Here is a 14,088-nt window from a genome sequence, read left to right as displayed (position 1 = left end):
TCCAAATTTGGTCTTCAGATGCCCCCAAATCTGTAATTTTATAATTCTATTCTGGAATTTCTAAGAACCACAATTCTGAACTCTAACTGCATGAAGAAACACCTATGAATGATAATGACGTTGAGTCTCATCCAAGACCCACTGAATGAGCAACTTCCAAAAGGGAGACTTGAGTATCTGTTTTAAAAAGTGTCTGTCCTCAGATTATTTTAGTGCAAACCAGAGTTGAGAAGCACTATTCCATTAGTCCCTTACTCCTAGCACCAGAATGACACTATCCATTCAAAGGCAAAGGCAATCCCGTTGAGAGCTCAAGCAGGAAGTGTCAAGCAGACTTGGCTGTCCTTATCAGCATTGTTCCATACTTTAGGCAAGCATAAGCCTATTTCTTCAGCTTTAAATAAGACATATTAAAAGCACTTAACCTGGAAAACTTGAATTCAACACTAAATTGAATGAAAATCATTTAGCGTGTTTGGAAAATAGTAAGTGCTCAATAAATTGTCTTGATTAACTACCAAATGGTAAATTATTTCCAAACTGTAATCTATAAAAAAGAAGTCTATACAATTTTATTAATAAAAAAAACCCTACAAGCCCTGCCATTTCCTGTTTTCACTACTCTCATAAACTAATATAAGGGGTAAGTACACCAGAACAGACCCACCTCAGATTATGGAAGAAAGCTAACTCGGCTATTTGTAGCTTTTATTTGGTTGGTTTTTAAAAATCAGGTCAAGCTCCTGGTTTCTGCCTGCAATTATTTCACTGCTATATTTTGTATCCTCTTAATACCAGGTATCTTAAAAAGATTTCTCTGATCAAAAGAAGGACCAGAAGTCATATCAATACAAATCTAGCACACAAAAGTACAGTATACCTGAGCATCATATTTAGATTCCTTTAGCCAAGGCATTAACTATGTACACTTTGCAAATTACTGTGCTAGGCACTGTGGCAAATATAAAGATGTGTAAGAGAAAGTTTCTAGCCTACCAATGGCCATTTTATGAATTTAAATGTATTTTAGAAGTTGCCACAACTTAGACACAACACAAGCCAAATCAAGAATAGGAGGCAGGGAGAGATTAAACAAAGAATTTACATGCATACTAGAGGCCCGGTGCAGGAAATTCGTGCACGGTGTGTGTATGTGTTTATGTGTGTGTGTGTGTGTGTGTGTGTGTGTGTGTGTGTGTGTGTGTTCTGCAGCCCAGCCTGCACCCTCTCTAATTTGGGACCTTTTGAGAGATGTCCAACTGCCCGTTTAGGTCCTATCCCAGTGGATCGTGCCTAAATGGGCAGTCGGACATCCCTTTCACAATCCAGGACTGCTGGCTCCCAATTGCTTGTCTGCATTTTTGATTGCCCCTAACCACTTCTGCTTGCCAGCCTGATCGCCCCCTAACCACTCTCCTGATAGCCTGATCAACACCTAACTGTTCCCCTGCCAGCCCGATTACCCCTAACTACTCTCCCCTGCCAGCCTGATAGCCCATAATTGTCCTCCCCTGCATGCCTGGTTGTCTTCAGTTGCCCTCCCCTACAGGCCTGGTCCCCCCCAACTGCCCTACCCTGCCAGCGCAATTACTGCCCTATCCTGCCATCCCAGTCACCCCTAATTGCCCTCCCCTGCCAGGCCTGGTTCTCCCCTGCCTGATTGCCCCTAACTGCTCTCCCCTGCAGGCCTGGTCCCCCCCAACTGCCTTCCTTTGCTGGCCTGGTTCCCCCCAACTGTCCTCCCTTGCAATCCTGCTCCCCTGCCAACTGCACTCCCCTGCCGACCATCTTGTGGTGACCATCTTGTGTCCCCATGAGGGCAGCCATCTTTGACCACATGGGAGTGGCCATCTTGTGTGTTGGAGTGATGGTCAATTTGCATATTACTTTTATCAGATAGGATATGTATAACCCATCGACACAGACAATAGTGTGCTGAAGGCCTGCGGAGGGGAAAGGAGCAGGTAGATGAGGTCAGTGGGAGAGGGGAGGGGACATCTATAATACTTTTAACAATAAAGATAAATTTTTTAAAAAGAATGGTAAAAAAGGAAAGATGATTAGGATGCCCACTTCCCCTCCTCCATCCTTCCAGAGCTGGACTATGAGCTTAATTATTCTCAAAGACAAAAGTGGCATTGTTCTGACTCTGTTGAAGAGATGGTGACACCATGGGATCCTGTATCTGCCCCTGCCCTCAGCACAGATAATGTGCCCAGCCCTCTAAATACTTTACATAAATCACCTCATTTTATTATAACAACTCTATGGACAAGTACCTACTGTTATTATCTCTCCATTTTATAAAAGAGGGAAGTGAGGCTTAGAGAAGTGGAGTGACAAAGCCAGTATGTGATGGAACTTTGACCCTTAAGTCTGAGCTCTTTAATTATTACCATACATGATGCTAAGCCCTGATTCTAGAAGTCAGAGAGGGTCCTCTAACATGCAGAGCCTGATGCCCACATCAAAATCACATAGTCAAGAAGTCAGGATACTGGTTATTCCTAGGGGTGATGGCTGGGAGGGTGAGTAGTGACTGGAAGGGGGCCAGGGTTAGGGAGCGGGTAGAAGAGGAGATTGGTGAATGGGGAGTAATACTCCATTTTGTGATCTAGGTAAAGATTACACAATTTCTTGATGTGGGTTTGTGAAAACTCATCAAGAGATACATAAAAGTGCAAAATAAGTACACTTTATGTACATATATGTATGTATGTGTGTGTGTGTGTATGTGTATATATATATATATATATATACAATATATATATATATATATATATATATATATATATATATATATATATATATATAAAGTTTCTTTATTGATTACAGAGAGGAAGGGAGGAGAGAGAGATAGAAACATCAATGATGAGAATCATTGATCGGCTGCCTTCTGCATGCCCCCTATTGGGGATCGAGCCCGCAACCCAGGCATGTGCCCTCAGCTGGAATCGAACCTGACTCTTCAGTCTGCAGACTGACACTCTATCCACTGAGCCAAGCTGGCTAGGGCTGAATATTTTATTTCAATAAGAGTATAATATACAAAGTACAATAGTGCTCTTTAATTCTTAGTCTTTTTGCTAGCTTCTAGTAGCGTTGACACCGGGAGAGTAATAACCTCTTGGAACACTTTACCCTTCATTATCACAGGATTACTAGGGATTTGGATCACTCAATTTCAGTATCTTATCCTTTCTTTAATTTTTTTTTAAATTTATGGATGAGAGAGAAAGGGAGTGGGAGAGAGAGAGAAAGAAATATTGATTTGTTGTTCCACTTATTTATGCACTCATTGTTTGATTGTTGTATGTGCCCTGACTGGGGATCACACGCGCAACTTTGGTGTATCAGGATGATATTCTAATCATTTGAGCTACCTGGCTAAGGTCTTGCTCCTCTTTTATCAAAAGCCTACCCAAGGAATTTCACTGAAAATAAGTTAATTGTATTGTACCTGAATTATCAAATGCATACACACTGTCAATTTTTATGATTTTAGTTAATATCACATTTTATAAGCTCTTCAAGGAAATAAATGTTAGAGATTGAAGCTCTGATTTGGAGGTGCAAAAATTAGCATAGCTAGAGTTAAAACAATGGTCCTTAACCCTTGTTTCATTAGAGCAATCCTGGGAGCATTTTAAAAATTCCAATACCTGGGTCCCACTCACATAGATCATGATTTAACTGGACTGGGGTGAGACTCTGTTATTAAATTATTTTAAAAAGGTCACCAAGCCAAAACCGGTTTGGCTCAGTGGATAGAGCATCAGCCTGAGGACTGGATGGTCCCAGGTTCGATTCCGGTCAAGGGCACGTACCTTGGTTGCGGGCACATCCCCAATAGGGGGCGTGCAGGAGGCAGTTGATCAATGTTTCTCTCTCATTGATGTTTCTAACTATCGCTCTCCTCTCTTCCTTCCTCTGTAAAAAAATCAATAAAATATATATTTTTAAAAATAAAAAGGTCACCAAGTGACTCTAATATGTAGCCATGATGAGAACCACTTAGTTAACGACAAAGCAAAATTTTAAAAATACCCTTTATATTCAAGATTACTGCAAGTCTCATTTCTCAAATCATCCAATAAATTAATTTTTTTTTTAAAGTTGAAAATTATTTCTCATTTGTTATTCTAGGGTAAAATAGTCAAGCTATTCTTTCTTATACCTTACTCTGGAACAACAACAACAAAAAAGTTTAACATCACAGAAGATTTCTACCAGTGTAATCATTTGGATTGGACCCCCTCCCAAAGGAAAATAATAGAAATACTGTGCATGGCGAAACATATTTTTGCCACCAGCAACACTTTTTTAAATTGATTTTTATTGATTAAGGTATTACATATGTGTGCATATCCCCAATTGCCCCCCCACCCCACTCCCATACATGCCCTCACCCTCTGCTGTCTCTGTCCATTGGTTATGCTTATCTGCATGCATACAACACCAGAAACACTTTTATCTAATTTCCTGAACAGGTGCCCTTATCAGCAATCTCTCTAGTACTATGCAGCAGAGATAATGGAAAAACAATTCAAATAATCCTGAATCTTGGTGGGGACAACTGTTTGCTGTTGACTAACTTGAAACTCATAATAGAATCCACATCTCCCCAATAATAATTTTTCTTTTTTGTTATTGTTCTTTTTATATTTGTGTGTATTCGTTACTGCAATAGTGTCTCTGCTAATGGAGTCTAAAAAAGAAATAAAAAATACACACAGTACAGAGAGCTGAGAGGTAAACATAAATCATCAAAAATGACCACATGTACTTGCTGTTGGCCTACATTACCACCTTCCAGCCAGCCAGCCTATCACTATATCTTCAGGTTTATCCACAAGCATCTTGTTTGTGCTCATAATCTTGAGAGACTTACTAAAGTAGATTTAATGACGATAGCAGTTTTCCCCTCTTATTTTTAAATATATATATTTTATTGATTTTTTTACAGAGAGGAAGAGAGAGGGATACAGAGATAGAAACATTGATGAGAGAGAATCATCGATCAGCTGCCTCTTGCATACCCCCTACTGGGGATGTGCCCGCAACCAAGGTACATGCCCTTGACCAGAATCGAACCCAAGACCTTTCAGTCCGCAGGCCGACGCTCTATCCACTAAGCCAAACCGGTTTCGGCTATTTTGTTTTTAAATTATTATTATTATTTCAGAGAGGAAGGGAGAGGAAAAGAGAAAGAAACATCAATGAGAGAGAATCACTGATCGGCTGCCTCCTGCATGCCCACTACTGGGGGTCGAGCCTACAACCTGGGTATGTGCCTTTGACCAGAATCAAACTCAGGACCCTTCAGTCCTCAGGCTGATGCTCTTTCCACTGAGCAAAGCCAGCCAGAGCCAGTTTCCCCTCTTAAATATAGTTTTACTTCTGAACTAACAAATCATTGTTTTTATTATCCATACAACTTATTCCAACATTTAAAATATACAAGAACAGGATGCTTTAGAAGAATCCTGAAGATTCAACTCCCTTTTATCTTCAACTCATATAGGTAGGTTACTCCAAAACCATTCTCCCACTCCACAAAATGATACAAATGAAAACATTCATAGCAGATGCCATCTAGAAGGATACTGTTGTATTCTCAGATATTTGTCCTGCTTAGAGGAGAATGCAAATCTAGTTTCAAAAAGTATTCTAAACTAAGTAATTCTTACATTTTAGATTTTCTTTTTGTTGCCTCTCCACATTTGATTCTAGAAGGTGGCTTTTTCTTTCTTTAACAATAAAAGGCTAATATCTCTGCCTTTTACTGCACTATCCTATATAATAAAAGGCTAATATTCAAATCAACCAAATGGCAGAACGACTGGTCACTGTGATGCACATGGACCACCAGGGGACAGGCACTCAATGCAGGAGCTGTCCCCTAGTGGTCAGTGTGCTCCCACAGGGGAAGCACCACTTGGCCAGAAGCTGGGCTCACAGCTGGCAAACACAGCGGTGGAGGCAGGAGCCTCTCCCATCTCCGCTACAGCGCTAAGGATGTTCGACTGCCTAAGCCAGTGGTCAGCAAACTGCGGCTCATGAGCCACATGCGGCTCACAAGCCGGGGTTTGCCGCTCTGTTGATTAATGAGTTTGCTGACCACTGGCCTAAGCTGTCAGTAGGGTCCTAAACTGCAAGAGGATGTAGGCCAGGCTGAGGGATCTCCCCAAGTGCATGAATCTCATGCACCAGGCCTCTAGTTTAAACATAAAAGCTGTTTTGGTTGCACAGAGAAAAAATGCATTCCCTACAAGGATATAATATCCAAGCAAAGAAATGAATAGGCCATAAAAAATGCACAATCACCTATATTTGTCCCTCTTCCTCTAGTGGGTGAGAATGATGTCAGAAGAGCATGGAAAGGAGACAAAAAATTAGTTGTATTCTTAGGAAATAAACTAATATAATAAGCATTTTCCTGATCTTCAGGCTGGAGAAGAGACAACCCTGCAACAGTGATGAATTCATTTGTTTCTAGCTGAACCCCCACAAGCACAATAACTGGAATCTCAGCTCATGCAGAGCTTTTTTCCTTCTTTAAGGCAGGATAGCAGTAGTTATGGGGGTGGGGAGTGGAGAGGACACTCAAGTCTCAGTGGTTGCTACAGCCACTAGTATTACATCTTGCCCTAGTCACTGCCTATAATCTTTCTTATCTAGAGCCAAAGTGAAATTCCTGAAGCTAGGGCTAGTATGTTCCTCTTCTATGATCTTTTCCTGTCACACCCGTGATCCTGCTCTGGGGCCTCCAACCGGCATGTGTACAGCAGAAGGAACAAGTAGCTGCTTCTATCCTTCACATGGTTCCCTAGAGGCTGAGTGGGAACCATATGAAGGACAGAAGTGAAGAGAGGAGTGACCTCGATACACTCCTCTCCTCTCTTCTGGAAAAGCCCCAGAAGATCTAAAGCAGCCAACCCTCTTCCAGAGAGAGCCATCCCTTTGCCTCCAGCCAAACTTCTTCCACTCATTCATAGATTTCTGCTCTTCTCCCTATGTACTGCATATGAATGATTTTCACCATCATGGCTTTCCGTGAATACCCATAAAACTAATTTGTTGAAAAATAGATTATACAATAGATTTTTTTTCTTTAAATTTCAGCTTTACTGAGGTATAATTGACAAAAGTGTAAAATATTTAAAGTGTACCATTGTGGTGATGTGATATACATATGCATTGTAAAAAGATTCTCCCCATCTGGTTAATTAATCCATCACTTCACATGTTTATTCTTTTTCTTTTTTTGATGAGAATATTTAAGATTTGCTCTTTTAGCAATTATACAACACACTAGAGGCCCAGTGCACAAATTCGAGCACCATTGGGGTCCCTCGGCCTGGCCTGTGGAATTGGGCCGAAACTGGCTCTCCAACATCCCCCAAGAGGCCCCAGATTGAGAGAGAGCACAGGCCAGGCCAAGGGACCCCACCAGTGCACAATCAGGGCCAGGGAGGGATGCGGGAGATTGGCCAGTTGGGGAGGGACCGCGGGAGAGCTCCAAGGCATGTCCAGCCCGTCTCACTCAGTCCTAATCAGCCGGACCTCAGTAGCAAGCTAACCTACTGATTGGAGTGTCTGTCCCCTGGCCGTCAGGGCACGACATAGAGACTAGTCGACCAATCAACTGTCTGCCCTCTGGTGGTCAGTGCACATCATAGTGAGTGGTTGAGTGGCCTTAGCATATCATTAGCATATTATGTTTTGATTAGTTGAATGGATGACTGGACGACTGGACACTTAGCTTATTAGGCTTTTATTAAATAGGATAGTTTATCAACTATAGTCATCATATTTTACATTAGATCATCAGACATTACTTTTTTATTGCTGAATGTTTGTTCTTAGAGTAGAATCTATATTTTATGCATAATCCTCTTAGCTCTGGGCCCGATGATTTATACATGACAGTCAATCAATGCTTGGTGAATGTATGAATGTACATATAAAGGAATGAGTGAATATAGCTAACCAAATTTCATATTTCTGTTATCCCAAGATTAAAGAGAAAGTTCTTCAGTGATTGACTTTATCTTCTACTCTTCTTTACATCAGGTTAACTTCTATTTTAAACAGTTGTCCAGATGCCATATCACTTCCTTTTTTTTTTTAAATATATATTTTATTAATTTTTCACAGAGAGGAAGGGAGAGGGACAGAGAGCTAGAAACATCAATGAAAGAGAAACATCGACCAGCTGCCTCCTGCACACCTGCCACTGGGGATGTGCCCGCAACCAAGGCACATGCCCTTCACTGGAATCGAACCTGGGACCCTTGAGTCCGCAGGCCGACGCTCTATCCACTGAGCCAAACTGGTTTCGGCCATATCACTTCCTTTGAAGAAAAGTCAAAGTGAGGATTTCAATTTGTTTGCTCTACAAGTAATTTCTTTTTCAAGTTTAAGCCTTCAAATTGGGAAGGAGCTCTTCAATCTCCTTTTATGTGAGGGTGAGAATGGGGAGATGAGAAAAGAGAAAAAAGTGTGGGAAATACTCCCTGAACAAACAAAATGGGAGGATGATCTAATACCTTTAAAATACCAGCCAAGTTTATATAACTACTTTTGCCTCTTGAAGAGAAAAAGCAAAACAAATCTGACTTAAATGAATGAAAGCTCTGGCAATAAAAAGCAGCCCAGGTAATCAGCAAATACATATACTCAACGAATTTTTTCTAAGGAAGAAAACCATTAAAATTATAATCACATTTCATCACTGTTCAACTTCATAAAGATATTCTTCATGTGGATTGCCACTCACTGGTCTCTTTAAGACAAAATCAGTCAAAACAATAAGTCCATCCAAATCCAGAGGACTGCACCACTGACTGAACAAAATAAATCTTGTAGAATACTATACAAGAAGCTGGCACATATTCTGTCAATGATGATGCTGCCTGCTGATAATGAGCTCACTGATGACTGTCAGCTGAGATCTGATGTCAGTGCTGCCCCTGCTTATCACACACTAGACAAAGAATATAACCTTTCTACCCTAAGTCTGTCATCTGCAAATGTTGACAATAAATGAGTGTTCATGTGAATTCATCAGTTAATGTTTTCAAGAACTAGAGCAATGAGCACCACTTCAGCTATTAGTGAGTCACAATAATGACTTCATGCCATTCCAGACTTCTCATCAATGCTGAATGAAGTGCAACTAGTTAAATCAATATAATAGTCAAATGAGATTTTAAAATAGTGATCACCCTATTTCTTGTGCCATGAAAGCAAAGTAAAGAAGACAGTTAAGGAGCTATGGCGATATATAATTGAGAGCCACAGGTTACTTGAAGAGAGAGCTTCTGTTGATGAAACTTCAACAAAATTTATGGAGTGCCTATTATGCAGTTAACATCCTGAAGTTGACAGAAACAAGATTTTCTCATCAAGGTTTGTAGAACCTAATTAGCCATAGCTAGCAAAGGCAGTTATTCTTATGGAAGATATATTTAATTTAAAAAAAAAGTAAATTTAAGTCATTCTGCAACTTTAGCCTGATTTCATGGGTAATTTGCTATAATTCAGCAACTATGCTGGAGGTCAGATGAGATAAATAAAATTATTAACATCTCATGAAATGTAGTTAAGATGATCTAGCTGATTCTCCAGCCAAGTAATTACACTATTTAGCTTAACATTATCAGTAGCTAGGAGTATCAGGTCTATGTATATGGGGGGGGGGGGGGGAGGTACAGTGTCAGCACAAATGCTAAGCAGTTGTCACAGAAAAAAGGATACTACTGGCCAGAAGAAGAAAAAGAATTCCCATTCCTACCCCTGGCAAAAACAATCATATTCTCTTTTGAGGGAGGCTTACTCAAGCTTCCAGGATACAGCACTTTTCTATTTTTTTATAGATATGCTTTGAGGGGAGATTCTTATGCATACAAATATACCATACTGTTGTATATACATTCATTCTAAGTCACTTATTTGCCTTTCCAGATGTTTTGCTGAGTGAGGTCAAATAGTGAAATAATAGGCACTATTCCAGTTGCATTTAAAAGCCAAGGAGCTTTTACTTAATCACCAAAGACTGTATAAAATTATATACCTACGTACATTGGAATCACTAAAGATTTCTGATTCTTCACATTCACAGCAAAGTAATGCTGCTGATTCACTGTCTTCCAAATGAGAGCTCTGTAATACAAATAAGACTGTTTCAGAGATCCAGACAAATGGGCGACAAGGATGATGGAAAAAGCCAGCAGAAATCACTGATTCAGTGTTAGCTCATAGGTGAGAAGCTGCCATTCTGATTAGCAATCACTATTTTGGAAAGAAAAAGCCAACAGGTGATTGTTTAGGTGATTGAAAAGTTGATTATGTTTGATTAGTTGGCTGAAGCATTTCTGTGGTTTCCAATTTATAGGCAATGGGATGTTCTTCTGTAAAGATGGTGCTACTAACTCTTCGTAGTATGTACTCTGGACTCTTCTCAGAATGGTAGGATTGTGTTAATTTATCCTCATATTTAAAGGTACATATTTAATATGACTATTTAAGAGACAGACTTTAAAATATAATATAGTACATGATTGGGGGATGATCTAACTACTAGCTTCATTAGCCCTCTGCTAGCAAGTGTTTATAAGATGAGCCAAAAGACATGCCCTATTCAAGTCTCTCTGACAGATTCCAAAAAAACAAACAAAAACAATTTAAAACCTTTCTTCCACTCTCCAATCTCTTTTTCAAAATCTATTTGGAAGAGTGATAAGGAAAGCAGAACAATACAGTGAAACAACTAGCTGGTAACACAAGAGTATTTTCCCCTTCTGACTAACAATACCACACACACAAAAAAGAGAAAAAGCTCCAACTGTGACCCAATAAGTTCTATTCAAATGCTTGCTGTTTAGGAAACAGCTGCTAGAAACTGAGCTATCCCTACATGGAGATATATATGCTTCTATAATCAAAATTTCTCACTACCACATGATCTGGTAATCCCACCTCTGGGTATAAATCCAAAAGCATTGAAATCAGAATCTCAAAGAGATATCTGCCCTCCCATATTCATTGCAGCATTTTTCACAAGTGCCAAGTTATGGAAACAACCCAAATGCCTATTGATAGACAAATGGATAAAGAAAATGTGGTATCTGCATACCATGAAATATTATTCAGCCTAAAAAAAAAAAAAAAGAAGAAGAAGAAGGAAATCCTGCCATATATGAGAACATGGATGATCCTGGAGGAAATTATACTCAGTAAAATCATTAAGCGAGCCACAGAACAAATACTGCATGATTCTATTCTTTAAAGTATTCATAATAAACTTACAATAGCAGACTAGAATGGTGGTTGAGGGAGAGGAGGAAATGGGGCTTGTTGTTTAACGGGAATAAAGTTTCAATTATGCAAAATGAGTAAGAGATCTGTTGTACAGCTTAGTCCCTACAATACTCTATTGTACACGAAAATTTTTTGTTAAGAAGATAGATTTCATGTTAAATATTCTTACCACAGATCAAACAAAAACAAACCCTAAAGGGCACAAGGAAACTTTTGGAAGTGACAAATATGTTGTTACCTCGATTATAGTGATGGCTTCACAGGTGTATTTATATGTCCAAATTTATCAAATTAAATACATTAACTATGTGCAGTTTTTTGTGGGGTTTTTTTTTTTTGTGTATATCATTTATATCTCAATAAGCTGTTAAACAAAATCTCACTACCAGTGGCTGAAACTGAATCATCTATAACTACTCTATGGTTATGCTAGTTGACTCCTACTTTGACTTTTCAAAGCTGGGGCTGTTTCAACCTGCAGAACACCTATAGATGTTAATTAAGAGTTTGAGAGTGCAAATAAACTTAAATGAAAGAAAGTAAAGCTCAGAATTACTATTTCTGGAAATTGCCTTCTTTTGGTTTATTTCCTGCTTACTTTTTTCCATCTGCTATCCTTTGCCTATTTTTGTTTTTTCTTCTTACAACCACGTCTCATCTTTCATTATCCCTCCCCTCTTCCTCTTTTAGGAAACAAACAAACAAACAACAACAACAACAACAACAACACAAGCATTTAAAATCACTTTCTAAATCCTGCAAATGCATTGTCTTTTATTTCTTACTCCCTTACATTTAGGAGGGAAAAATTTTACACTCATTTGTCTTTTTACTTTTAGCCAGTCTAAAAAATACTTGAAGACTTCTAAAAGTCACATTATAAAAGCTAAAGGCTCAATAAATAACAAATAAAATATTCGAAGGAATTATAAGGGTAGAAATCAAAGCTGCTTTCAATTCTCCCAAATTCTTATATTACAAAAGATAACAGATAATACTAAACAGATCAAAAGTGAAATGTCACTGCCACCGCATATACAAACTGAAAAGATAGAAAAATACAAGGTAATTAATCCAAATTAGTTAAGATTTTAAAGTTTTCGTTCTTATAAATATTTCATGTTTACACTAGTTTTTTGAAAATGATCTTTCAAGAAAGAGGTCCTATAATGACACTTGCATTCTTACAGTTATTTAAAAACTTTACTGCATACTTATTAATTGAAATTCAATTAATTAATATACAAGATATCAAGTTAAGTGTGCTGGTTGCATTAAATATAATTGCTCCTCTGGCCACCATCTACCATTTGTTGGTTTTACCTACACTAGTTGCTGTATTCTTTCTGATCCACACTGTTTGAGAGTTAACACCGGTCTCACTTCACTGGATCATTTGATGTTAATGTTCAGAGGACTTTAGAAATTTTTTTTAAAATTTTAAAATAAAAATAAAATGATCAAAGTAATTGCTTCAGGGAACAAGTATTTACTTGCAACTAACATTTCGTTCTAAATTAAATTCTAAACATCCTAATGGAAGTCAAATGATATTTCAAGATCTTTCCTATGTCTTCTGAGGTCCTGGGTAATTCCAGTTCCTGAATTGTTCCTGGGTTCTGAAGAATAAACTGTCTTGCTTATGACTATAATGGTCTTATTCCAAGAATTAATCCTTAGGAATTATATTATTAATATAATTTAGCATATTAAGTCAGCATATTCTTGAGAAAAATGAGATTATCTAAATAGATGCTAAAAGGTATTTGGTATGTCAAAATTTATGACAAAGATTTTACCTAGACAGGAATCAGGAAGACCTGTGGGAGGAGCTCTCAAACACCATGTCCTCAGGAAACCCTACAGAAAGAACTCTATGTTCACAACAGAGCTCTATGGCTGTACAGCCCCTCTCCTTAACTTCCCTTTCCCCTTGGTAAAGGGTTCCCCCCCTTCTTGTGGAGTGTGTGCACAGGACTTGCCATGTCTGCACCTACAGGAATGCAATCCTTTCTTTTACTTCTGAGAAAAACCGTTTTGGTGAAGGAACACCTACTTGACTTTGTTTTATGGTCAACAGATAAAAATGAACAGTCAATTTTTTGTTTCAAACATTTTTAGTAAGCTAAGAATATATACAGTACTTCTCAGGTTGGTGGACCTTTACCTCAACATTGAATTTCATATTGTGGAAACTCCTCCAATATTTGTTCTAGCATGATGATTGATGGTGATCATACCCAGTTTGTAGTACAGATATCAATTTCCTTTTCTTTCTCTCCCCTCTTTCCTAACCTCCCTCCCTTTCTTTTATCATGTCCCTTCAGCCACTGCAGTAGAAATTTTGAAGAGAATTAAGTTAAACTCATATTCTAGCATTGAAAGTTCCAAGACCAAATCTTAACTAAACTAAATTGAGTTCATATTCTGGCCCTGCCACTTACTAGCCATGTGGTTTTGAACCTATTACCTAATCTCTCTGAGCTCAATTTCCTCATCTATGAAAATGGGCACAACAATAACATCTATCCAATAGAGTCACTGGGAAGACTGTATGAATGATAATGTAAGAAAAGCCCTTAGTTCCTGTTACTTTTTGTACTTACCAATAAAAAATAAATAAAAATAAAAAAGAAAGAAAGAAAAGCACTTAGCATGACTTAACTACCGATGTTGCTACTATTACTGTTGTTCCTAACAACAATAAATATTATTATAGTAATAATAATCTTCTTCCTACATGTAAAAGAATTACACACTTAG

General features: G+C 38.4%; 1 protein-coding gene across 16 annotated transcripts in view; it reads right to left on the bottom strand.

Moving 5' to 3' along the window:
• Window positions 1-14,088, bottom strand: part of SSH2 (slingshot protein phosphatase 2) — a 211,806-nt gene that overhangs the window by 151,746 nt on the left and 45,972 nt on the right. For 7 of the 16 annotated variants that reach the window (XM_045571045.1, XM_045571049.1, XM_045571042.1 and 4 more), the window contains 2 exons: window positions 10,087-10,167; window positions 6,328-6,345 (listed from right to left, as the gene is read on the bottom strand). The exons of 4 other annotated variants lie outside the window; for them this stretch is intronic. In XM_045571045.1, coding sequence (XP_045427001.1) covers window positions 6,328-6,345; window positions 10,087-10,088 — 20 coding nt within the window. In that variant the 5' untranslated portion in view covers window positions 10,089-10,167. The remainder of the gene's footprint in view (window positions 1-6,327; window positions 6,346-10,086; window positions 10,168-14,088) is intronic. 5 more of the 16 variants (XM_045571048.1, XM_045571043.1, XM_036408669.2 and 2 more) reach the window with 2 other exon arrangements.

This window comes from Pipistrellus kuhlii, unplaced genomic scaffold (assembly GCF_014108245.1).
Source record: "Pipistrellus kuhlii isolate mPipKuh1 unplaced genomic scaffold, mPipKuh1.p scaffold_m20_p_39, whole genome shotgun sequence".
Taxonomy (NCBI): domain Eukaryota; kingdom Metazoa; phylum Chordata; class Mammalia; order Chiroptera; family Vespertilionidae; genus Pipistrellus; species Pipistrellus kuhlii.
The sequence above is the reverse complement of the archived record's forward strand: the minus strand, read 5'-3'. Positions and strand labels throughout refer to the sequence as shown.